The sequence below is a fragment of the Ranitomeya variabilis genome, chromosome 4, assembly GCF_051348905.1.
Source record: "Ranitomeya variabilis isolate aRanVar5 chromosome 4, aRanVar5.hap1, whole genome shotgun sequence".
NCBI classification, from domain to species: Eukaryota; Metazoa; Chordata; class Amphibia; order Anura; family Dendrobatidae; genus Ranitomeya; species Ranitomeya variabilis.
In genome coordinates, this window is record NC_135235.1 from 771735535 (window position 1) to 771761010 (window position 25476).

The 25476-nt window shown below is 46.3% G+C and overlaps 1 protein-coding gene across 2 annotated transcripts in view; it reads right to left on the reverse strand.

Annotated features, from left to right (window-relative positions):
- The window catches only part of LOC143766950 (uncharacterized), a 33929-nt gene extending 24018 nt beyond the window's left edge, over positions 1-9911 (reverse strand). For both annotated transcript variants that reach the window (XM_077254967.1, XM_077254966.1), the window contains exons 1-6: positions 9811-9911; positions 5714-5863; positions 5405-5584; positions 5199-5322; positions 5018-5115; positions 4729-4819 (exon numbers count right to left, since the gene is read on the reverse strand). In XM_077254967.1, coding sequence (XP_077111082.1) covers positions 4729-4819; positions 5018-5115; positions 5199-5322; positions 5405-5584; positions 5714-5791 — 571 coding nt within the window. In that variant the 5' untranslated portion in view covers positions 5792-5863; positions 9811-9911. The remainder of the gene's footprint in view (positions 1-4728; positions 4820-5017; positions 5116-5198; positions 5323-5404; positions 5585-5713; positions 5864-9810) is intronic.
- Between the last annotated feature and the right edge of the window lie 15565 nt (positions 9912-25476).

Consider the following 25476-nt stretch of genomic DNA (forward strand, 5'->3'; position numbering starts at 1 on the left):
GAACTAAGTTTCTTCCCTTTTTTTGAGTCTGTCTTTTGGGAAAGAGACCGAATAGAACCCCTGACTTCTCGTCTAACCATATCCTTCAAGGTAGACGTAAGGTCGGGAGCTTCTTCCTCTGTAAGGCGCTGTATGCAAGGTCTGCATTGCTTTTTCTCATAAGCATCCGGGAGTAGAGCCCCACACTCGCCACATTCCCTGTGTTTGGACTTGGCGGTGCATTTTCTCCCCTAATAAGGATAAAGGAGGACATAACAGGGACATAGGATCACTAGGTGAACTTTCACGTAGATCACTTACCCAGATGCGTAGTGAATGGTACTGTAGATAATGGGGGGTCCTTCCTGGCCAAAGTAGTCTTATGACCTGAGGACTTGCTTGAACATTTTTGACTCCACCAGCGAGACTACTGCCACTAGATCGACGCTGGGAGATGGCACGGGTCTCTTCAAGAGGCTGAGGCTGCTGCAGCATCTGTGGTGCTTCCTGCTCTGGCGACTCCATTATGATAAAGGGTCAGAGACATGCAGCGGCCGCCATATTGCCCTTAAATTCTGCCCCCAACGGTACCACCCCCGGATGGGGGTCAGCAGGAAAATCCACGTGACCTGCCCGGTACACTTCTAATTGGCCCCCGCTCGTAAAGCCGCGCCCCCACCCCAGGCCCCGGCACATCACCGCCTCTGCCCCAATGAAGGAAAAAACGCAGACAGCCCGGCGCATGCCCAGCCGCACCAATGGACTGCGCCGCTGCGTCATCAGGAGACGCCATCGGGGACGCCGCTCGGGAACGCCCATTCCGGCTACAGGCGCTCCCACCACAAAAGCAGGAAAATAAACCGCCCCAGCCGGCGCGGCCACCGCGCATGCCCAGCCGTGCCAATGGACCGCGCCGGCCGCGTCATTAGGAAGCGCCACCAGAGACGTCACCCGGAACGTCCCCCCCCCCCCCAGCAAGCGCGGCGAGCCCACAGACACATGGCCGGTGCAGAGGTAGGATGCGACCGGACCCGAGGTGCAGACACAGCCCCAGAGCAGGTAGCCTATACTTACCTCATACCTGCAGAAAAAAAAGGGTCACCCAGAAAAAGCCGTTTCTGAAGGCTGCTTCTCTCTGCTGTCACCTGACACAAGCAGTCCCCCTGCTGTGTGGTGCTTCCGGCGCCCTGGCTAGTCCGAGGTAGAGGCCCTCCTGCTACCTGCATCGGACCACCAGGACTGGGAAATCTTCCTTAACCCCTTACCGACATCGGACGTACTATTCCGTCCGATGTTGGCTCCCCTGCTTTGATGCAGGGCTCCGCGGTGAGCCCGCATCAAAGCCGGGACATTAGGCGCAGGCAGAATCGCGATCTGCCCGCACCTATTAACTAGTTAAATGCCGCTGTCAAACGCAGACAGCGGCATTTAACTACCGCATCCGGCCGGGCGGCCGGATATGACGTCATTGCCGACCCCCGTCACATGATCGGGTGTCGGCGATGCATCAGGAAGGTAACCATAGAGGTCCTTGAGACCTCTATGGTTACAGATGCCGGCGTGCTGTGAGCGCCACCCTGTGGTCGGCGCTCACAGCACACCTGCATTTCTGCTGTATAGCAGCGATCTTATGATCGCTGCTACATAGCAGAGCCGATCGAGTTGTGCCTGCTTCTAGCCTCCTATGGAGGCTATTGAAGCATGGCAAAAGTAAAAAAAAAAAAAGTTTTAAAAAATGTGAAAAAAATAAAAAAAACATAAAAGTTTAAATCACCCCCCTTTCGCCCCAATCAAAATAAATCAATATAAAAAAAATCAAATCTACACATATTTGGTATCGCCGCGTTCAGAATCGCCCGATCTATCAATAAAAAAAAAGCATTAACCTGATCGCTAAACGGCGCAACGAGAAAAAAAATCGAAACGCCAGAATTAAGTTTTTTTGGTCGCCGCGATTTGTATTAAAATGCAATAACGGGCGATCAAAAGAACGTATCTGCACCGAATTGGTATAATTAAAAACGCCAGCTCGGCACACAAAAAATAAGCCCTCAACCGACCCCAGATCATGAAAAATAGAGACGCTACGAGTATCGGAAAATGGCGCAATTTTTTTTATTTATTTTTTTAAGCAAAGTTTGAAATTTTTTTTCACCACTTAGGTAAAAAATAACCTAGTCATGTTAGGTGTCTATGAACTCGTTCTGACCTGGAGAATCATAATGGCAGCTCAGTTTTAGCATTTAGTGAACCTAGCAAAAAAGCCAAGCAAAAACAAGTGTGGGATTGCACTTTTTTTGCAATTTCACCGCACTTGGAATTTTTTTCCCGCTTTCTAGTACACGACATGGTAAAACCAATGATGTCGTTCAAAAGTACAACTCGTCCCGCAAAAAATAAGCCCTCACATGGCCATATTGATGGAAAAATAAAAAAGTTATGGCTCTGGGAAGGAGGGGAGTAAAAAACGAAAACGAAAAAACGGCAAAAGCTCCGGGGGTGAAGGGGTTAATCTTCAACCTTCTTCATGAGGTCTTGTCTGAAGAGGTTCGCCTGTCAGGGACAGGAAACCAACTGACGGAGGGGAGAGGTGCCGCCCTTTTATGTCTGAAGGTTTCCTGTCCCTGAAGGGCGGATCGCCTCTCTCGTGGTGCTGTCATGGCGACTGAATAAAAAGAGGTTAGATTATACTCACCTGGGCGGGCGGTCTGGTGCGTTCCGGGTCCGATGGGCGTCGCTGGGCCTCTCTGACCTTTCCCGGCGCCTGCGCACCACACTACTTTGCTCTGCCCTCAACAGGGCAGACAAAGAACGCCTGCGCCGGAGCCACAGCGTTAAGGCAAGAAGAGGACGTCATCGTAAGAAGATGGGAGGCCCCGCACCGCGACGCCCATCGGACCGGACCGCCCCTGGGTGAGTATAATCTAACCTCTTTTTCTCATCTTTCAGGATACATCGGGGGCTTATCTACAGCATTACAGAATGCATTACAGAATGCTGGAGATAAGCCTCTGATGCCGGTGGGCTTAGCTCACCTTCCCTTTAACTATTTTGTGCGATATGACTCTGATTTAAGAGCATAAAAATGAAAATTTTGAAAATTGCTAAATTTTCGGTATATACTGTATTTCCATTTTTTTTTTTTTTACAAATAAACGCAAGTTATATCAAAGAAATTTTACCACTATCATAAAGTACAATATGTCACAAGAAAATAATCTCAGAATCACCAGGATTCATTGAAGTATTTTAGAGTTATGACCTCATTAAGTGACACTGGTCAGAATTGAAAAAACTGGCCTGGTCACGAAGGTAAAATCAGGCTCTAGCGTGAAAGGGTTAATATTTTGCTGCACAACCTTTTGAGGCAATCACTGCAATCAGATGATTCCTGTAACTGTCAATGAGACTTCTGCACCTCTCAACAGGTATTTTGGCCACTCCTCAAGAGCAAACTGCTCCAGTTGTCTCGTGTTTGGCGGTTGCCTTTTCCAGACGGCATGTTTCAGCTCTTTCCAAAGATGTTCAATAGGATTTAGGTCAGGGCTCATAGAAGGCCACTTCAGAATAGTCCAATGTTTCCCTCTTAGCCATTCTTGGGTGATTTTAGCTGTGTGTTTTGGGTCATTATCCTGTTGCAAAACCCATAATCTGCGACTGAGACCAAGCTTTCTGACACTGGGCAGCACATTTCTCTCTAGAATCTCTTGATAGTCTTGAGATTTCATTGTACCCTGCACAGATTCTAGACACCCTGTGCCAGATGCAGCAAAGCAGCCCCAGAACATAACAGAGCCTCCTCCATGTTTCACAGTAGGGTCAGTGTTCTTTTCTTGATATGCTTCATTTTTCCTTCTGTGAACATAGAGCTGATGTGCCTTGCCAAAAAGTTCCATTTTTGTCTCATCTGTCCATAGGACATTCTCCCAGAAGTTTTGTGGATTGTCAACATGTAGTTTAGTTTATTTTAAAGGGCGATGAGTAAGGCAATCCTTGGGATATGGAAAGCAGAGAAGATAGTGCCAAGCATGTTCATGGTGGAGATCTTTTGAGCTGCCAGTTGACCACGAACAGTGCTCCCAATACATTGTGTCTGCAAACTATTCCAGCTAGATCTGCATTCAAACAGCTAAATGGCGCTCCTTCCCTTCTGAACACGGCCATGTGCCCAGAGAGTAGTGTACAATCGTATGTAGGGTATTGTGAGAAGTTGGAAAATAATTTGTAAGATCCATTTGTTTTCTATTATTCTTTGTGAATAATTCCAAAGTTATCACCACATAAAGTGACACACGTCAGACTGTAAAAATGGGGTTGTTGTTTAATTTGTAGTTTTCAGCTGAGATTCTCGTGTTTTGCGGCGGGGCTGTTGGCGGGGATTTATGTGGTGCTCTGATTACATATGCATCTGTATTGACTCATGACCGGTCACTGATCCCTCACTACATGGGCCAACATCCCCTCTGCCTTTGGATCCTAGAATTTGTGGCATAACGCGTGGTCCTGATCGCTGCCATGGAGACCCAATGTCAACGACATCCGGGTCTCTAGACCTGAGAGGCTTCCTGTCATGAGCAGTGATGATCAGGAAGCCTCTCAGGTCAGTGTACTGTATAGAAGGAGAATGTTGTGGTCTAGAGGTAAAATGGTGATCATGGTAATACGGCCGGACTACACCACCGATAAAGCAGCCACAGCCGGTGATGAGAAGAATCTGTGACTTCTCTGCATTTAGTGGTTACTACTCACCTGGGTAGCCATATGTGGGAATCTCCTCTTTACACCACTCATCCCCCCTCACATATGTCTCTGTAGTATTAATATGGGTCAGATCGTCACCCTGAAACAAATATTATAAAAGTCACCGACAGCTGGAGAAGTCCCATCTATGATCAGCTCTAATCCTGCCATCTCCACCGTTCTCATTACACAAGTATAAAACATATAATACTGGTGGATAAAACAAGACTGAGCACAAGACCTTCACCGGCGTCTACACATCATAGGGGAGATCTCCTGACACCTTCTCTCCATCTACCTGATGATCGTGAGGAGCATTGGGATCTTCTTGGTTACAGTCCTGTGGAAGAAGAGGACGGGGACATCTCTCTGGTGTTGTCCTCTTACTGGATAGATCTGGAGGAAACACATACAGGGAGTGAATTCATTCTTTACATACAGATAATTATAGGCCGTGTGTATTTAGTCCTGTCTATTACCTGGAGATGTGAGGGGCTGGGGAACCTCCATTATGACGTTCTTGTACAGATCTCTGTGTCCTTCTAAATACTCCCACTCCTCCTTGTAGAAATAGACAGCGACATCCTGACACCTTATAGGAACCTGACACATACAATGATACCGTCATCCCCCGATCCCTTCATAGTGTTACTGTATAATGTCCCAGCATTCCCAGCAGTGTCACCTCTCCAGTCAGCAGCTCAATCATCTTGTAGGTGAGTTCTAGGATCTTCTGGTCATTGATGTCCTCATGGATCAGGGGGTGAGGTGGAGGCCCTGTGATTGGGCTCAGGGGTCTTCCCCATCCCTCAGACACAGGGTCCTGACAGCGATCACTAGAGGTCTTCTTCACCACTGTGTAATCCTGGTAATGGAGAGACACATTAATAAATCTCACTACAGACATTTCCAGAGTCCTCACCTCTCCAGTTCTGTCCATCTGTTATTCCCATAGATAAGAATGATGTAATGTGACGTCATCAGAATCTCTCACCTCTCCAGTAAGCCGGAAGAGGATCTCTAGGGTGAGGTGTAATATCCTCTCCGCCATCTTGTCTCTGTCCATATCCATCTTTGATGGGTAAATCAGGACAATTCTCTTTTGTAGAAGATCTTCACTGAGAGGATCCGATATTGTAGAGACCTGAATGAGAAGATGAGCCGATGTAACATCATAAGAATCCTGTGTAATAATACAATTACTGGAGATAATAAGGGAAACATATGAGGAGATTTATTATTTTACAGTATTTAGTTTCCTTCTTTACATCTACTAATAAATCCTATATATTTAGGCCACAGACAACAAGCAGTTTCTTCCTCGGAGTCGGCAGCTGAATACGTTTCTCATAGACTCATCTTCCATAACACTAATTCTCGTCTCATTTACCGACCCTGGAATCGGCATTAGCAATACTGCAGGAGATATTCATTACACGCGACAGGAGAAACAACTACTTCATGATGAGGACGACATCTTCATCTTCTACTACGGCTCTAGAGACATATGTGGCCAGAGTCGGTCACTGACTCCATCCCCACCGGCCGTCTATATGAAGGTTTCCCGTCTTCCCCGCACTGTAACCTTCTATCACGTTAGATCTCAGCTCTGATTCACACACAGAAGTTTGTTTATAGCCTAGGAAAGGGGTAATACCCATGGAGCTTCCGAGGCTATTAATATCAGCTTACAATTATATACTTAGCCTTTAGTGGCTATTAAAATGGGGGACCCCCCCAAAAAAGTGACATAGGGTCCCCCTATATTTAATAACCAGCAAAGGCTATGCAGGCAGTTGTGGGTTGATATTAATAGCCTAGGAAGGGGCCATGGATACTGTGCCCCCCCCCCAGTATAAAAACATAATCTCTCAGCCGCTCCAGAAAAGGCACATCTCTAAGATGCACCAATTCTGGCACTTAGCCTCTCTCTCCCCACTTGCCCTTTAGTGGATATCGCTGAAATTGTGATGATGGGAAGGAGAGGGTGACCAATACCGCACCCCACCGAGCCCTGTCACTTCATAGGCATCATAGAAACCGAGTGGGCTACCGTTATGGATGATACACTCCTGCCTATCCAACTATCGTATGGTAAATATCTCATAGATCCTGGGTTCATTAGTATCTGCACCAAGAATGAGGCTAAGTGAGTATTTATTAATTGTCGGTGGTCGGAGGTAGTCAGTGAGGTGGATGGTACCATATTGTGCATGTAGGGGGCAGTACTGTGGGGACATTATCCGGTGTCTGTGGGAAGCCTCTATTGTGGGAACAAAATACTGTGTGTGGTGGGATGATGATACTGTGGGAACTTTATACTGCGTGGGGGGTATGAAGGTACTATGAGATTATACTGTGTGTGGGGGTATGGCGGTAATGTGAGAACATTATACTGTGTGTAGGGGTATGGCGGTACTAAGAGAAGATTATACTGCGTGGGGGGTATGGCGGTACTATGAGAACATTATACTGTGTGGGGGGGTATGGCGGTACTGTCAGAACATTATACTGTGTGTGGGGGTATGGCGGTACTATGAGAACATTATACTGTGTGTGGGGGTATGGCGGTACTGTGAGAAGATTATACTGTGTGTGGGGGTATGGCGGTACTATGAGAACATTATACTGTGTGTGGGGGTATGGCGGTACTGTGAGAAGATTATACTGTGTGTGGGGGTATGGCGGTACTATGAGAAGATTATACTGTGTGTGGGGGTATGGCGGTACTATGAGAACATTATACTGTGTGGGGGTATGGCGGTACTGTAGGAACATTATACTGTGTGTGGGGGTATGGTGGTACTATGAGAACTTTACACTGTGTGGGAGTATGGCGGTACTGTGGAAACATTATACTGTGTGTGGGGGTATAGCGGTACTATGAGAACATTATATTGTGTGTGGGGGTATAGCGGTACGAGAACATTATACTGTGTGTGGGGGTATGGCGGTACTAGGAGAACATTATACTGTGTGTGGGGGTATGGAGGTACTGTAGGAACATTATACTGTGTGTGGGGGTATGGCGGTACTATGAGAACATTATACCTTGTGGGGGTATGGTGGCACTATGAGAACATTATACTGTGTGGGGGTATGGTGGTACTATGAGAACATTATACTGTGTGGGGGTATGGCGGTACTAGGAGAACATTATACTGTGTGGGGGTATGGCGGTACTATGAGAACATTATACTGTGTGGGGGTATGGCGGTAATGTAGGAACATTATACTGTGTGTGGGGGTATGGCGGTACTATGAGAACATTATACTGTGTGGGGGTATGGCGGTACTATGAGAACATTATACTGTTTGTGGGGGTATGGCGTTACTGTAAGAACATTATACTGTGTGTGGGGGTATGGAGGTACTGTAGGAACATTATACTGTGTGTGGGGGTATGGTGGTACTATGAGAACATTATACTGTGGGGGGGTATGGCGGTACTATGAGAACATTATACTGTGTGTGGGGGTATGGCGGTACTATGAGAACATTATACTGTGTGTGGGGGTATGGCGGTACTATGAGAACATTATACTGTGGGGGGGTATGGCGGTACTATGAGAACATTATACTGTGTGTGGGGGTATGGCGGTACTATGAGAACATTATACAGTGTGTGGGGGTATGGTGGTACTATGAGAACATTATACTGTGTGTGGGGGTATGGCGGTACTATGAGAACATTATACTGTGTGGGGGTATGGCGGTACTATGAGAACATTATACTGTGTGTGGGGGTATGGCGGTACTATGAGAACATTATACTGTGTGGGGGTATGGCGGTACTATGAGAACATTATACTGTGTGTGTGGGGGTATGGCGGTACTATGAGAACATTATACTGTGTGTGGGGGTATGGCGGTACTGTGAGAACATTATACTGTGTGGGGGTATGGCGGTACTATGAGAACATTATACTGTGTGTGGGGGTATGGCGGTACTGTGAGAACATTATACTGTGGGGGGGTATGGCGGTACTATGAGAACATTATACTGTGTGTGGGGGTATGGTGGTACTATGAGAACATTATACTGTGTGTGGGGGTATGGTGGTACTATGAGAACATTATACTGTGTGTGGGGGTATGGCGGTACTATGAGAACATTATACTGTGTGTGGGGGTATGGCGGTACTATGAGAACATTATACTGTGTGTGGGGGTATGGCGGTACTATGAGAACATTATACAGTGTGTGGGGGTATGGTGGTACTATGAGAACATTATACTGTGTGTGGGGGTATGGCGGTACTATGAGAACATTATACTGTGTGGGGGTATGGCGGTACTATGAGAACATTATACTGTGTGTGGGGGTATGGCGGTACTATGAGAACATTATACTGTGTGGGGGTATGGCGGTACTATGAGAACATTATACTGTGTGTGTGGGGGTATGGCGGTACTATGAGAACATTATACTGTGTGTGGGGGTATGGCGGTACTGTGAGAACATTATACTGTGTGGGGGTATGGCGGTACTATGAGAACATTATACTGTGTGTGGGTGTATGGCGGTACTGTGAGAACATTATACTGTGGGGGGGTATGGCGGTACTATGAGAACATTATACTGTGTGTGGGGGTATGGTGGTACTATGAGAACATTATACTGTGTGTGGGGGTATGGTGGTACTATGAGAACATTATACTGTGTGTGGGGGTATGGCGGTACTATGAGAACATTATACTGTGTGTGGGGGTATGGCGGTACTATGAGAACATTATACTGTGTGTGGGGGTATGGCGGTACTATGAACAGAACAGATTTGGCGCCAACAAAGGAAAGGGGTGCGGGGAAGAATCTGAGGTACCAGCTCATGGTAAAGTGCCCGAGGCAGCTGGGTGTGGGGCAGAACCTGCTTACAGGGCATAATGGGGGCATTACACTGTGTGGGGCCAAGAAAGGGGCCCTGTACTAGGAGAACACTCCGCTCCTCACTTCCTGTCCTCCATAGTTGGCTCGTATGTATCTATTACAGGAAACAGAACAACAACGTTATGGTTCTTATAAAGAGTCTCCTCCGTGCAGAAGGGGTTAATGTCCCCGGCTGCGCTCAGTACTGGGGAATCTCCACATACCTCCACCTGCAGAGCCGCACTCCACAGATATGGCTGCTCTGTGCGCACAGGACCTGTGATGAGGTCACAGGGGAGGAGTCAGGGGTCACGTGATCCGCAGTGAAGACGCTACATGGAAACCAGTGATGGGCAGTCCGGCTCTTTTTTAACCCCTTCACACACCCAGCGCTAGAAGGTAGACACTGATTCCCACCTGTAAAGGGAACTCCTGATGTGCCTTTGGACTGGCCGGTCTCTGACAGCCCTGTTGACAGCGCTCTGGACTGAGGATTCTAAAACCTTCAGTAAAGAGGTAAAGAGACTGCAACCTGGTGTCCTCGTTATTTACTACGACCTACACTGCACCGCAACATCACCACCATTTACCACCACTCTAACACCGGACGTCCCCCTGGCAGGCAGGGCCACGGACCGGGTCTAGCCACCGTGACAACCCCAGAACAAGAGACCCAGAGGCCCGGTACCCCTCGGCCCTGCGGCAGTGGGGCGCTCTAGAATCGTCTGAAAATGATGGAAACACTGCACAAATGACACAGGGACATCATGGGGATCGCCCCTGGAAGCATTCCTGACTCCTAGTTCACAGCTTTAAACCATTTTTTTCCGAGATTCATGCCATTTTTCCCGGTGCCACAAAAAACACATGAAAACGAAACCAAAACGGGTTTTGCGGGGAAATATGTTAAGGTACATCCTTTGCAGGTTAATGACTTGCCTGTAAGGCCAAATATTTAACCCCAGACCGAAAATTTCCTCCCCCACTTGGGCTTAGTTCAGACGCAGCGTTTTTGAAGCGTTTTTCAACTTTAACATTGCTTTCAACCACTACAAATGCATTCACTGGGAAATGTCATTGTAACATTTAACAACCCTAGCTGGGCATGTGGTGTGTGCTCAATTCCCAATTCATGCCCAATTCCCCAATTTGGGTTCCTTTTTTTACAAAATAATATAGTGCCATCACAGCCCCCTTGCCCAAAATGCATCATACAGAGCACCTTTATCCTGATGATCCAGTGGCAGTTAAAGGACACATTGCAGGAGACAGAATTAAGAAGTAGGCCCAATGTGATAGCATGCCCAATTCCCCAATGTCGGGTCCTTTTTTTAATAAATAAAATAGAGCCATCACAGCCCCCCTGCCCAAAATGCACCGTACAGAGCATGTTCACCCTGGTGATCTAGTGGCAGTTAAAGGACTTGTTCATTTTTATAAGATTCAGCCTGTCAGCATTTTCAGTTGACAGGCGTATGCGCTTATCTGTTATAATTCCACCAGCGGCACTAAAAACCCGCTCAGACAGTCGCTAGCAGCAGGGCAGTCCAGGACCTCCAAGGCGTAGAGAGCCAGTTCATGCCACGTGTCCAGCTTGGATACCCAATAATTCAAAGGCACAGAGGAATCACGGAGGACGTTTGTACGATCTGCAAGGTACTACCTCACCATCTTTCCAAACAATGCACTTCTTGTGACAGCACCCCTTGCCTGTGTGCCAGCACGATGGGAGGGTCTGAGAAAACTGTCCCAGAACTTTGCCATTGTTCCTCTGCCTAAGCTGGATTGTACTTCTGTCTCTCTTGCTTGGACTCCTTGGTTGCACAACAAACACTGACGTCTGCTGCCAGCATTCTCACATGGGAATTTTCTAAATAATTCCGCTACAAGGGCCCTCTGGTACTGCAACATTTTAGTACACCTCTCTGCCTCTGGTAGAAGAGATTGAAAGTTCTCCTTGTAGAGAGGGTCTAGAAATGTCACCAAGCAGTAATGAGTGTCTCTCAAATTTTTTATAATGCGAGGGTCACGTGAAACGCAGCGCAACATAAAGTCAGCCATGTGTGCCAGACTGCTAACAAGAAAGACTTCTGTGTCCTCACCAACAGGATGACTGACCATGCTGTCCTCATCTTCATCCTCCTCCTCCCTGTCCTCAGGCCATCCCAGACGGTATGTTAGCTGTGTTTGTAGTACTGTCTATAGCGCATGAAAGTAGCTCCTGTTCTTCCTCCTCATTAAGTACCAATCCACGATGAGAAGACATGAGGTTGGGCTGAGTGTAATCCCACAGTATGGTTCCATGCTCCATGTCATCGTGCTCTGCCTGCAATGCATCCTCTTTAATTGTGAGCAGAGAGGTTTTCAGAATGCTGAGAAGTGGGATGGTGATGCTAATTATGGCTTCATCGCCGCTCACGATCTTGGTGCAGTCCTCAAAGTTTTGGAGGATGGTACATATGTCAAACATCCATGTCCACTCCTGAGGTCTTATGTGTGGAGACTGAACTGAATATCGACAGCCTTGTTGATGTTGATAGTCAAAAACGGCCCTCTTCTACTCACAAATTCTTTCCAAAATATGCAGTTCCAGCGTGTGGGGACATCACACACCAGCCGGTGAGCTGGAAGCTGCAAACGCTGAAGCACGGGAAGGGAGGCTGAAGCTGTAGCTGACTTTCTAAAATGGGCAGACAGACGGCGTACTTTCACTGGCAGATCCGGCAGCTCTGGGTAACTTTTCAGAAAACGTTGAAGCATTAAGCTTTAAGCGTTAAGCACATGGACCAAGCAAGGTACGTGTGTGAGCTCACCTTGCCTCAGAGCCGCCACCAGGTTACGGCCATTGTTACACATGACCATGCCTGGCTGTAGGTTTAGCAGTGTCATCCAAACATCTGACTGCCCTTTCAGCGCTGTCCACAACTCTTCTGCATTGTGCGGTTTGTCACATATGCAGATTATCTTCAGCACAGCCTGTTGCCGCTTGGCTGAGGCAGTGCTGCAGTACTTCCAGCTTCTGACTGATGTGTTGATTTCAGAGATGGAGGATGAAGAGGAGGAGTAGGTGCAGAAGCGGTAGACTGTGGGGGCAACCCTCACTGATGTAGGGCCAGCAATCCTCAGCGTGTTCCATCCCAATGTCCGACTGGGTCCCGGCTTCCACTATGTTAACCCAGTGTGCCGTTTGTGAGATGTCCTGTCCCTGCCCACAAGCACTTGTCCATGTGTCCGTGGTTATCTGGACTTTCTCTGTAACAGCATTGTTGAGGGCACGGGTAATGTTGTGGGACACGTCCTGGTGTAATGCAGGTACAACACACTGGGAGAAATAGTGGCGACTGGGGATGGAGTACCTTGGCACGGCCGCTGCCATCAGGTTGCGGAAAGCTTCCATCTCAATGAGCCTAAAAGGCAGCATTTCTAGAGCAAGCAGAAGGGAAATATTAGAATTTAAGACTGTGGCCTGTGGGGCGTTGGCTGGGTATTTCCGCTTGCATTCCAAAGACTGGGTTATAGACAACTGAAGGCTGTGCTGGGACAAGGACGTAGACGGGCTTGTTGATGGTGCTGCTTGACTGTGGGCCACAACAGGTGCAGGGCATCTTCACATGCACGGTGTACTGAGGATTGGCTTCAATGCAAAACAGTGGAAGAAGCAGTGGTGTGACCTGCAGGCAGTGATCCTGGAGCCTAGGGTTCGGCCCACAAAGTCGGGTGCTTTGCTGCCATGTGCCTGATAATGTTGGTGGTGGTCAGGCTGGTTGTTTTGCTACTCCTACTGATGCGGGCATGGCAGGTTCTGCAAATGGCCTGTTTGGGGTTATTGGCATCTAGTCTTTAAAAAATAACCAGACTCTGGAAGATCTAAAGGTTGGAATGGCAACTTCCCTCATGTTGGTGTTACGGGGAATGGATGCACGCCTTCTGTCTGTGGCCACCACACTGCTTCCTGCCTGTTGGGGTGATATGTCTCCTTCCCCATGTGTGCTGCTGCCTTCGCTCTGCATGTCCTCCTGCCAGGTTGGGTCAGTCACATAGTCATCCACCACCTCGTCTTCCGCATCCGCACCCTGCTCCTCCTCCTGACTTTCTGGCAATTGTGTCTCATCATCGTCCACCTCTTCTGACACTTGTCCACCATCGCCTTCTCTACATGCGATCTCATCTGTCCCCACTTCAAGTTGACCGGCAGAGAGTTCTGAATCTTTAAATGGAAAACTGAACAGCTCTTCAGAGTGCCCAAATGTGGGATCGGTTGTCTCAGGGCACTCGGCATGGTGGGGGATAGGAGGATCAGGGTGAAAGAATATCCGGGCCACACTCACGGCTACTCAGACTTGACCGTGTGGAAGACGTGGTGGTGGTGGCGACGAAGTGATTGGAAGCATTATCCACTATTCAACCAATAACCGTTTCACACTGCTCTGGCTTCAATAGTGGTGTGCTGCGGTCCCCTAGAAACTGGGACAGGAAGGTTGAGCGAGAAGATGTGGGTCTTTGTTATTGCCCACTTTCATCTTGGCCACGGCCTCATCCTCTGCATGCACCATCATCACGTCCACTTCCCCGTCCCTTGCCCCTTGCCTTGCCCATTTTAGTTTCAAAAAAGGTTTTATTGAAATTTCAACTTTAACATTCATAAAATGAAATTGCAATGTGAATGAACTCCCTCGCAGGGGAGTCTGTAATTGATTATTATAAGAACACATATTCCTTATAGAGACAAGGGTGGACAAGACAAAGACAACACAAGGGAAAAACATAGAAGAAGGGAGAAATTGCATTTACTTTTTAATTTATAACAAACGTTATCCCCATAGAGTCAAAATACTATGGGGACAGATGAAGAGTCTGACTCAAGTGCAAGTTAGGATGCAGATCCATCCAAGGACCCCATATCTTAAAGAACTGTTCCCACCCATCATCTCTAGTGGCCCCAATGCGTTCATAGAACATAATGTTATTCATCCTTTCCTTAACCATATGGATCGACAACGCGGGGTTCTTCCATTTTGAGGCAATGTGAATTTTAGTAGCCATAAAGAGAAAAGAAACCAACTTAAATAGATCTTTAGGAAGAGCCGGGTGTCTCGCCCCCAGCAGGAAAACAGAGGCGTCCAGGTTGGTCTTTTTCCCCGCCAGTTGGTCAACCAGAAGGTTTATCTTTTGCCATAAGTTGGACACCACTGGACAAGACCACCATATATGTATCATGTCCCCAGGTAGGTTGCATCCCCGGAAGCATAAATTTGAGACATTGGGGAATATGCTATGAAGTTTAGTTGGCACTAGATAAGTCCTATGAAGGACCTTGATCGAGGTTTCCACTAGAGATGACTGATGACTACCCTTAGTTAGTGTGTCGCAACACCTCCTCCAATTCTCCAACGTCAGCTCGACACCCAACTCCTCCTCCCACCGTCTCATGAAACCCAGCTTCTTCTTATCATGAGGTGGAGTCATAATAGAGTAGAGCAAAGATATTGTCCCCCTTCCCATTGGGTCTGAAAGGCATTTTTGTTCTAAACCAGAAACAGGAACAGGCCGTTTACCATGAGTTAGGCCACCTGCAAAGTGCAAAATCTGATTAATATGCATTATTTCTCTAATCGGGGGTTCAAACTTCCTCACGAATTCTGCTCTGTCCATCAGGACACCGAAAGGGTCACACAAGTGTTTTATTGTTGTAATCCCTCGTAATATCCACCAAGTGAACGAACGTGGGTCCAGACCAGGAGTGAACATCGGGTTACCTAATATAGAGATTAATGGGGAGGGTTCTGATTGCAGTGAATATTTAAATCTAACTCGTCTCCACAAATTAAACGAGTGAGCAGTGTAAGGTGCTGTTGTAAATAGTTGTTTGGGGATTTTTCCCGTGGACCACATGAGGCCTGGCAATGTGAGTGGCTTAATGAGATGTGACTCCAAATGAACCCACCTTGGCTTGTTATTTAGGGCGCATATACTTGTTAATTGTGCTACTTGTGCCGCTTTATAATATAGAGATAGATTTGGGAGTGAAACTCCACCATGTCTTCTATGGAGGAACATTAATTTTTGGGGGATTCTAGCCCTTTTATTCTGCCATATAAATTTGGATATCGTGGCGTGAAGACCTGAGAACGTTTTAGCTGAAATCGGTATTGGGAGAGATCTAAAAAGGTACAAAAACCGCGGGAGGGTCACCATTTTTATTGTGTGGATCCTACCTAGCCAAGATAGGTTTAGCGAAGCCCACCTGGATAAATCAGTGTGAAGATTCTGGATAAGTGGTGTGTAGTTCCATTTAAAGAGGTCAGCTCTGTTTGTTGTAATATTTATTCCCAAGTAGGTTAAATAATTATCCCTCTTTGTAAATTTAAATTGGGAGGTGATATTATCCTGAATAGTTTTGCTGGTATTAATAAAGAGAGCTTCCGATTTGTCTATATTAATTTTTAGCCCCGAAATGTCTTCAAATATATTAAGCTGAGATAAGAGATTAGGAATTGTTGTATGGGGATTGGTAATAGTCAAAAGGAGGTCATCAGCAAACAAGCTAACCTTGTATTGTTCACCTAAGTTAGTTAAACCGGTAATATTCTGATTTATTCTAATGGCTTCTGCCAAGGGCTCCATGGCCAGAGCAAATAACGCCGGGGAGAGTGGGCATCCCTGTCTGGTACCACGCTGAATAGATATGGGAGAAGGGCTCAACGTCGGGAGCTTCAGATATGCTGTGGGAAAGTCATAGAGTAATTTAATACATTCTATAAACTCCCGAGTAAAACCAAATTTGGATAGGACTTGGAAGAGATAGTTCCAGGAGAGTGAGTCGAAAGCCTTTTCAATGTCTAAGGCTAATATTAAAAGTTGTTCCCTGCGGGAGTTTGCTGTGTGGATAAGGTTTATATTACGTCTGATATTATCCGGGGCCTGTCTAGATGGGATGAACCCCACCTGGTCCTTGTGAATAAGAGAGGGCAATATGCGGTTTATTCTACTTGTGATAATTGCAGTAAATATTTTTAAATCCACATTTAGTAAAGAAATAGGCCTAAAGTTCTTGGTCAGTAAATGATCTTTTTTTGGCTTAGGTAGAATTGTAACATGGGAAACCAGAAACTCTGGGGGCATTTTTGAGCCCTGAAGGAGGGCATCTCCAAATTTTTTGATGTGGGGTGAAAGAATTTCAGCAAATTTTTGATAATAAATGGCCGTGAGTCCATCAGGGCCGGGGGCCTTTCCCTTTTTCAACGCTTTGATAACCGATTGGATCTCTTCTATAGATATTTCTGAGTGAAGTTGTTTAGCCGTTGCATCTGTGATTTTAGGTAGGTGGAGATTTTGTAGAAATTGTTGAATCGGGAGAGGAGATAAGGGTTTGGGCTGGGTGTATAAGTTTTGGTAATATTCATGGAATGTTCTATATATATTATCTGGGTGAGACGAAATCCTTCCCGAACCATCTTTTATTGAAAAAATTGTGTTTATCATTTCCCTAGAACGTAACTTACGAGCTAATAGTTTGCTCGGCTTGTTAGCGAATTTGTAAAATTTGGCTCGCGTCCAAGTCAAGGCCTTCTCAGTTCTAGTGGTGAGGATGGCATCTAATTGAGTTTTAGTCTCCTGAATTTGTTTGGAAAGGTAGAGAGAGGTGGACATCTGGTTGGCTTGTTCTAATTTTGCTAATTTATTTTCTAATCTGGTTTGTAGTTCAGTTCTCGTCTTTTTCCTTTGAGCAGCCAACTTAATTATTGAGCCCGTTATATATTTCTTGTGTGCCATCCAAATGGTTCCGGGGGACACATCACCAAAGGTGTTAAATTTAAAGTATTCGGTTAATTCGTCCCTAATTGTATTTGTGATCACAGGGTCAGTAAGTAATGATTCGTTAAGTCTCCATCTATATAAGCTAGAGGTGGACACATTGAATTTGAATACTGAGAGTACAGCATCATGGTCAGACCACGCTGAATGTACGTGGCGTGAGAATAGGACTGTAGGAAGTGAGGTGGTATTTGTCAACTGAAGATCTATTCTGGAATATGTTTTGTGGGCGGGGGAGTAGTACGTATAACCTCTATTATTACCGTTCATCTCTCTCCATATGTCTGCCAGGTGATGGTCCATTAATAATCGGGAGATCTCCTTCCTCTCATTTTTAGTAATGTCAGTACGTCTTATAGCATTGCTGTCTAATGTGGGATTTATCGTGAAATTAAAATCTCCGCACCATATCAGGTGCTGGAAGGAGTAGTTATCCAGCTTGTTTAAAATGGACTTAAAAACCTGAACTTGAGACGAGGCCGGGAGGTAGCTATTTACTAAACAAAGTTTTTGCCCTTGTAATGTGCCTAGTAAGATTAAGAACCTACCCTCATCATCTGATATGGAATTTGTTATCTGTATTGGGAAATTGTTTTTGAGGAAAATTGCTACTCCTTTTGTTTTACTTGTGCCTGAAGATGTAAAAACCCGAGAGTAGTTCTGGTCAAAGTACTTTGGGCATGATGAGGTGGAGAAGTGTGTTTCCTGAAGACAAAGAACATCAGGATTCTGTTTTTTATAGTCCAGGAAGGCTTTTTTACGTTTGGTGGGGGAATTAAACCCCCTTACATTATGGGATAGGACCCTACACATAGATGGGCTGAGTTAGTGTTGCATATAAAGGCTTACCCCTAAGTTTTCTCCCAACCTTGGGCATCTCCCGGTAACGATCCACCTGGAGTCCATGCAAAGTAGAAGATTTAGAGCAGACATCTACGAACCTACATAAAGCAAATACAATAGAAGGGGGAGGGAGGGAGACAAAACAAGACAACATAGAACAAACATTTATAATCAGATGGGCTAAGAGCCCATATAACTTAGTGAACTGGTGGTCCATATTATGTGGAAACGACCAGGCTTCACTAAAATGGGTAACGTGAGAGTAACCCCTAACAAGTCCAGCCCCTTCAAATTGTTAAATATCACAGGTATCCCCAACAAAACAGTAACGAAACTTCATAATACTATAGGACCCCATGAAAATATTTGTACCGACTATCCATTTCAAATTGGGAGGGAGAGGGAAAAGTAGAAAGGGAGAAGAGTGGGGGAGGGAGGAGGTGGGAAAGAAGGAAGGAGTGAGAGGAAGGGGTAGGGGGGAAAGGGTGGAGGGGGAGAGGTAGTGGGGAAAAAGTGGGGGGGGTGTATGGGGAGGAGAAAAAGGAGAAATGTAAATGAGCTCCTTGGGAGGTGTCAAAATCCTCCAACTCCAACCGAACAACTTGAACCATTCTTTCTTAGATGAGGTGAGGTTCCACCCTCTGAGGTATTAAGCACAGAGAGAAACAGTTATTAATACAGTTAAATGGGAACGCCGCATTGTTCAATATCTTTCAAGTGACATTCGCACGTTGGCTTCTTGTAACTCTTGGGACCTCTTTCCACTCTCTACTTGGTCTGGGTTTCCTCTGAGGCAGAGGTTGTGGATCAGCTGATATTTTGAAACCCAATTGCTCAATCACACGTCTTCCCTCCTCAAATGATCGACATGTAAAGCGCTTGTTATCGTGGGAGAAAGACAGGGCGAATGGAAAGCCCCATCTATATCTTATTTTGGCAGCTTGCAAGGTTGTAGTGAGTGGTCTGAACTCCCTGCGTCTGTTCAGAGTGGCAGGCGCTATGTCAGCATAGAGATGAACTGAGTTTGGAACACCTGGGAGATTTGGAGAGTCTCGCGCTGCTGTTAAAATGAGGTCTCTGGTCTCTTCATAGTGTAATTTCAGGACTACATCCCTTGGAGCATTATCAGACCTTGGCTTGCCCAGTGCTCTATGTATTCTAGTGATGTGCAGTGTGTTCGGGTCTGCCTGTGGGAGAAGGGCAGAGAACAGACCAGATGCAGTCTCTTTCAATGACACTATTGATTCAGGGAGACCCCTTATGCGGAGATTGCTTCTCCTTGATCGATTTTCATAGTCCTCACACTTAATTTCTAGCTCCTGAATGCGCTCCATTTGTTGTCTTATTTGTTCCTGATCTTCTTCAAGCGCATCTGCCACCGTATCCTTTTTGTCCTCTAATGAGGAGGTGCGCTGTAGTATCTCCTGCATTTGTTCTGTGACTGATTTCATGGCAAGATTCAGCTCCTGTTTAAATGTCTCCTGTAGAGTTTTTATAAGAATAGCTGTGGACACCACAGTGTCTTCCTGTGTCAGCCCCTCCTCGACATCCCCTGCAGTGTCCTGCCGCGTGGCGAGGGGGTTAGTGATATCTGGTGCTGAAGCTGTGGCCACCATTTTGGAGTTGCCAGAATCTGACAGCAGATCTACTATTGAGCGACTTGCCGGCTGGGTGGAGCCTCCTTTCCTTGGCATGGTAGCGTGCCGGGGCCCAGGATAGGTAAGAAGAGCTCTAATGTCCTTTTTGTAATAGTCGGTGTGCTAATAGGGGTAGTTATGGACCTAACGGGGGGTGAAGCTCATAGTCGCCAAACCACCATCATCAAGCCTCGCGCCTGTGCCCCAAAGTATACTGATTGTAATGTTAGTATTCAGGATAGGTACCAAGTGACTGTGAGATTATCTTGTAAAGCGATTTGTAGATTATGCAGTACGCGAATAGAGGCAGCACGAAAAAGTACACTCAGGCCCAAAGATCGACTACAGCGACCTATCTGAATGAAAAATAAATTGTATTTCCTTTATGCTGCCACCAGGTGGCGTAGTAGCACCACAAATATTCTTTGTATAGCTGGCTGTCATAGGCTGCATTCAGAAAGGAGAATTTCAGCAATGGCAGTGTGCCAGATAGCACAGTTTGATCAGTATACGTTGCTCTTGTTCTAAGTTGGGACCACACTATACCTCCAATAAAAACGAAAAAAAAGGAAAAAAGAAAAAGAAAAAAAACTAAATAAAATGAAATTATATTTTAGGGAAGTCTTGAGCACTGATGATCAAGGCAGGGGGCAGAAAGTCTCCCAATGCTTTAATATGAGTTTATGCAGTATGATGCTGTCAGCATTGAGGGTGATGAGGTCTCTGCGCCCCGCGAGGAGCCCAAGATGGCGTCGGGTTCGGCGGGAAATCCCCAGGTTCGTCTCCTCTCCTCAGAGACGCGCCGTCACACCAGGACAGCCGCTGGGCCGATAAGGGATCAAGGCGCCGCCGAGGACGTTAAGCCTGCACAGCGGCGTCACCGACAAGTGTGTCCGGGCTCCTCCGCATGCACTCCGGGCAGGACGCAGTGGCTGGGACACAGTGGTGACGGATCTCCTTCCACCCAGCGGACCGCAGCGGTCACCAAGCCCCGAGGGACCCCAGCACTGAGAAGCGATAAGCTGCAGGAGCGGTGAGCTGGGGTGAGGGAGTGCGTCCGGGGGGAGCGCAATTAGTACCTCTCTGAAGCCGACGAGACACTCTGTATGCAGGGCCCACAAGTTGTTTAAGATGGCGGCGTCACTCTTCTCTCTCCCCCTTCCCTCCGAAGTTCATGGGTCCCGAGCTGAGGTGTGGCACATCATTCACTGTCAACTTCTTCCAGAGACAGCCACAACAGGAAATTCCTTCCAAAAAGTTAGTTTTGACTCTGTGGGGTCTGAAGAATCGGTATTAAACCGGAGCCAGGCAGGAGCTCCTAAGAAGTGCGACCGTTCCTTCTTGCAGCCAGGCCACGCTCCTCGCCTTGCCCATTTTAAATGGACTAATGCCTATTTCAAATGCTCAACACAAATATATTTATTAGTAGAAATAATATTTGATCAGTATGCCTGCAAATCTACAATTTTTCAAACCCAAACACCAGGCAGGCCTCAGCCTGACATAACAGACTGTATTCAACTTTTGGGGGCTTTTCTGTGAAGTTAATGTATGCAAAATAGTGCTGTATACAAGTAGAGTAACAGACAGCAAAAAAAGAGGTACACCGGCCTGTAATGACCAAACTTGGAGCACGCAGATATATGAGGGCTGTCACGGAAATACCACACTGGCAAATATGTGGCCTTTTTTTAAAAAAATGCCAAATAGTGCTGTATATAATTAGAGTAACAGACAGCAAAAAAGTGGTCCTCCTGCCTACAATGACCAAACTTGGAGCACGCAGATATGAGGCCTTTTTTGGTGAATTTAAAACACCAAAAAAAAAAAAAGTGGCACAAGGCTAGCACACACAACTATGCTACGTATGCCTGACAAACTTTGATTTTTAAACCAGCCTCAGTCTGACAGAACACACTCTCTCTTTTTTTTTCTTTTTTTTTTTGGGGGGGGAATTTTTTGGAAAAAAAAAATGCAACTAGGTATATAGTAAAGAAGCTGCTACAGTGCCTGCAGTCCTTGCACTGATGTGGATATGCTTTGCCCTGCCTGCCTAGTGCTGCAATATCGGGACCCACGAATTAGCCCTAAAAAGGACTGTTGGTTTCTCAGGAGTTGTGGATTTAAGAGTTGCAGACCTACACTAACTCTAAAACCAAAATTCTGACCCTATCTCGGCAGCAGCTCTCCCTACTCTCCCTGAATCCAGAGCAGATTGTGGCGAGCAGGGCGGCGCCAGGTCTCTTATACTCGGGATGATGCTGTGCGGCCAAGCCAATCACTGCATGACCACAACAAAGATGGCTGCGGCATGGCCTGGCAGATAATCCCTGCATCGTAATTGGGTCTCTAAAGTCCGCCAAAACTGCTGGGTGGAGACACCAGTTACCACTGAATAATACCGGAAATGCTCGATGCTCGCCGAGTACACCGAGCATAGTGATACTCTGGCGAGTAATGAGCAGTGGCGAGCACGTTCTCTCATCACTAGTGCTGAGTTTAATTGAAAATAGGGACCTTTTTGCCATGGAATGAACAGCAGCCAAAACGTTAAGTAATTTTAAAACATAATAAGGTCATACATTATATATAAATTAATGAAATTCAATCTATATGAAGGCTTCACAAAAATGTCTGCCCATAATGAGAATGACCATTTCACAAAAAGTTGTTGTATAGTCACCTATATGTTAAAAGTGAAATGTTTGTCCTAGGATAATAATGTTCACAATACTAAATGAACGATTGCCTGCCTAGGCTAGTACATGCTATCCATGTCTATGACTAAATATCACTTGAATAGAGCGATGAGAAATATTACCTATATGGTGGTGTGTTGATCTCCTGGCATCTCTCACCTCGACGCGCGTTTTGCTGTGCTTCTTTGGGAGGCGTGCCAGGGCAGGGTGTTATGATCCTAATGGCAGAGGATCTCAGGAGTACCAGCTAAGTCTGCAAACACAAAAAGCCAGCTCATAGGGAAGTGGTAACTTGACTTACCGTATACCTGATCCTAACACAAACAACTAGCAGCAGCCGGGGAACGTACCTACGTTGGTTCTAGATGTCTCGCGCCAGCCAGAGAACTAACTAACCCTTTCAGAGAAAATAAGACCTCTCTTGCCTCAAGAGAAAGGACCCCAAAGTTATAATACAAGCCCCCAACAAATAATAACGGTGAGGTAAGAAGAAATGACAAACGTAAGAATGAACTAGATTTAGCAAAGAGAGGCCCACTGACTAATAGCAGAAAATAGAAAGATGACTTATACGGTCAGCAAAAAACCCTACAAAATATCCACGCTGAATATCCAAGAACCCCCGCACCGACTAACGGTGTGGGGGGAGGATAACAGACCCCTTGAGCTTCCAGCAAAATCAGGAATCAAATTTTAACCCCTTTCTGTCATCGGACGTACTATTCCGTCCATGTGGGGTGGGCCCTAATTCCCAAGGACGGAATAGTACGTCCAGCACGATCGGCCGCGCTCACGGGGGGAGCGCGGCCGATCGCGGCCGGGTGTCAGCTGCCTATCGCAGCTGACATCCGGCACTATGTGCCAGGAGCGGTCACGGACCGCCCCCGGCACATTAACCCCCGGCACACCGCGATCAAACATGATCGCGGTGTGCCGGTGGTACAGGGAAGCATCGCGCAGGGAGGGGGCTCCCTGCGTGCTTCCCTGAGACCCCCGGAGCAACGCGATGTCATCGCGTTGCTCCGGGGGTCTCCTACCTCCTATCCCTGCAGGCCCCGGATCCAAAATGGCCGCGGGGCTGCATCCGGGTCCTGCAGGGATCACTTCCGGGTGCTGAGCAGGCTGCAGATGAAAGCTGCAGCCTGCACGGCTGTAAGTGAGATCGGAGATCTCACAGAGTGCTGTGCACACTGTGAGATCAGCGATCTGTAATGTCCCCCCCCTGGGACAAAGTAAAAAAAATTCCCACATGTGTAAAAAAAAAATAAAATAAAAAATTCCTAAATAAAGAAAAAAAAATAAATATTATTCCCATAAATACATTCCTTTATCTAAATAAAAAAAAAACAAACGATAAAAGTACACATATTTAGTATCGCCGCGTCCGTAACGACCCCACCTATAAAACTATATCACTAGTTAACCCCTGCAGTGAACACCGTAAAAAAAAAAAAAAAAAAACGAGGCAAAAAACAACGCTTTATTCTCATACCGCCAAACAAAAAGTGCAATAACACGCGATCAAAAAGACGGATATAAATAAACATGGTACCGCTGCAAACGTCATCTTGTCCCGCAAAAAACGAGCCGCCATATAGCATCATCAGCGAAAAAATAAAAAAGTTATAGTCCTCAGAATAAAGCGATGCCAAAATAATTATTTTTTCTATAAAATAGTTTTTATCGTATAGAAGCGCCAAAACATTAAAAAATGATGTAAATGAGGTATTGCTGTAATCGTACTGACCCGAAGAATAAAACTGCTTTATCAATTTTACCAAACGCGGAACGGTATAAACGCCTCCCCCAAAAGAAATTCATGAATAGCTGGTTTTTGATCATTCTGCCTCACAAAAATCGGAATAAAAAGCGATCAAAAAATCTCCCGTGCCTGAACATGTTATCAATAAAAACGTCAACTCGTTCCGCAAAAAACAAGACCTCACATGACTCTGTGGACTCAAATATGGAAAAATTATAGCTCTCAAAATGTGGTAACGCAAAAAATATTTTTTGCAATAAAAAGCTTCTTTCAGTGTGTGACAGCCGCCAATCATAAAAATCCACTAAAAAACCCGCTATAAAAGTAAATCAAACCCCCTTTCATCACCCCCTTAGTTAGGGAAAAATAAAAAAAATTAAAAAAATGTATTTATTTCCATTTTACCATTAGGGCTAGGGTTAGGGCTAGGGTTAGGGTTGGGGCTAGGGTTAGGGTTGGGGCTAGGGTTAGGGTTGGGGCTAGGGTTAGGGTTGGGGCTAGGGTTAGGGCAGGGGCTAGGGTTAGGGCAGGGGCTAGGGTTAGGGCTGGGGCTAGGGTTAGGGCTGGGACTAGGGTTGGGGCTAGGGTTAGGGTTGGGGCTAGGGTTAGGGTTGGGGCTAGGGTTAGGGTTGGGGCTAGGGTTAGGGCTACAGTTAGGGTTGGGGCTAAAGTTAGGGTTAAGGGTTGGGGCTAAAGTTAGGGTTAGGGTTTGGACTACATCTACGGTTGGGAATAGGGTTGGGATTAGGGTTAGGGGTGTGTCTGGGTTAGAGGTGTGGTTAGGGTTACCATTGGAATTAGGGTTAGGGGTGTGTTTGGATTAGGGTTTCAGTTATAATTGGGGGGTTTCCACTGTTTAGGCACATCAGGGGCTCTCCATACGCGACATGGCGTCCGATCTCAATTCCAGCCAATTCTGCGTTGAAAAAGTAAAACAGTGCTCCTTCCCTTCCGAGCTCTCCCGTGCGCCCAAACAGGGGTTTACCCCAACATATGGGGTATCAGCGTACTCGGAACACATTGGAGAACAACTTTTGGGGTCCAATTTCTCCTGTTACCCTTGGGAAAATACAAAACTGGAGGCTAAAAAATAATTTTTGTGGAAAAAAAATATTTTTTATTTGCATGGCTCTG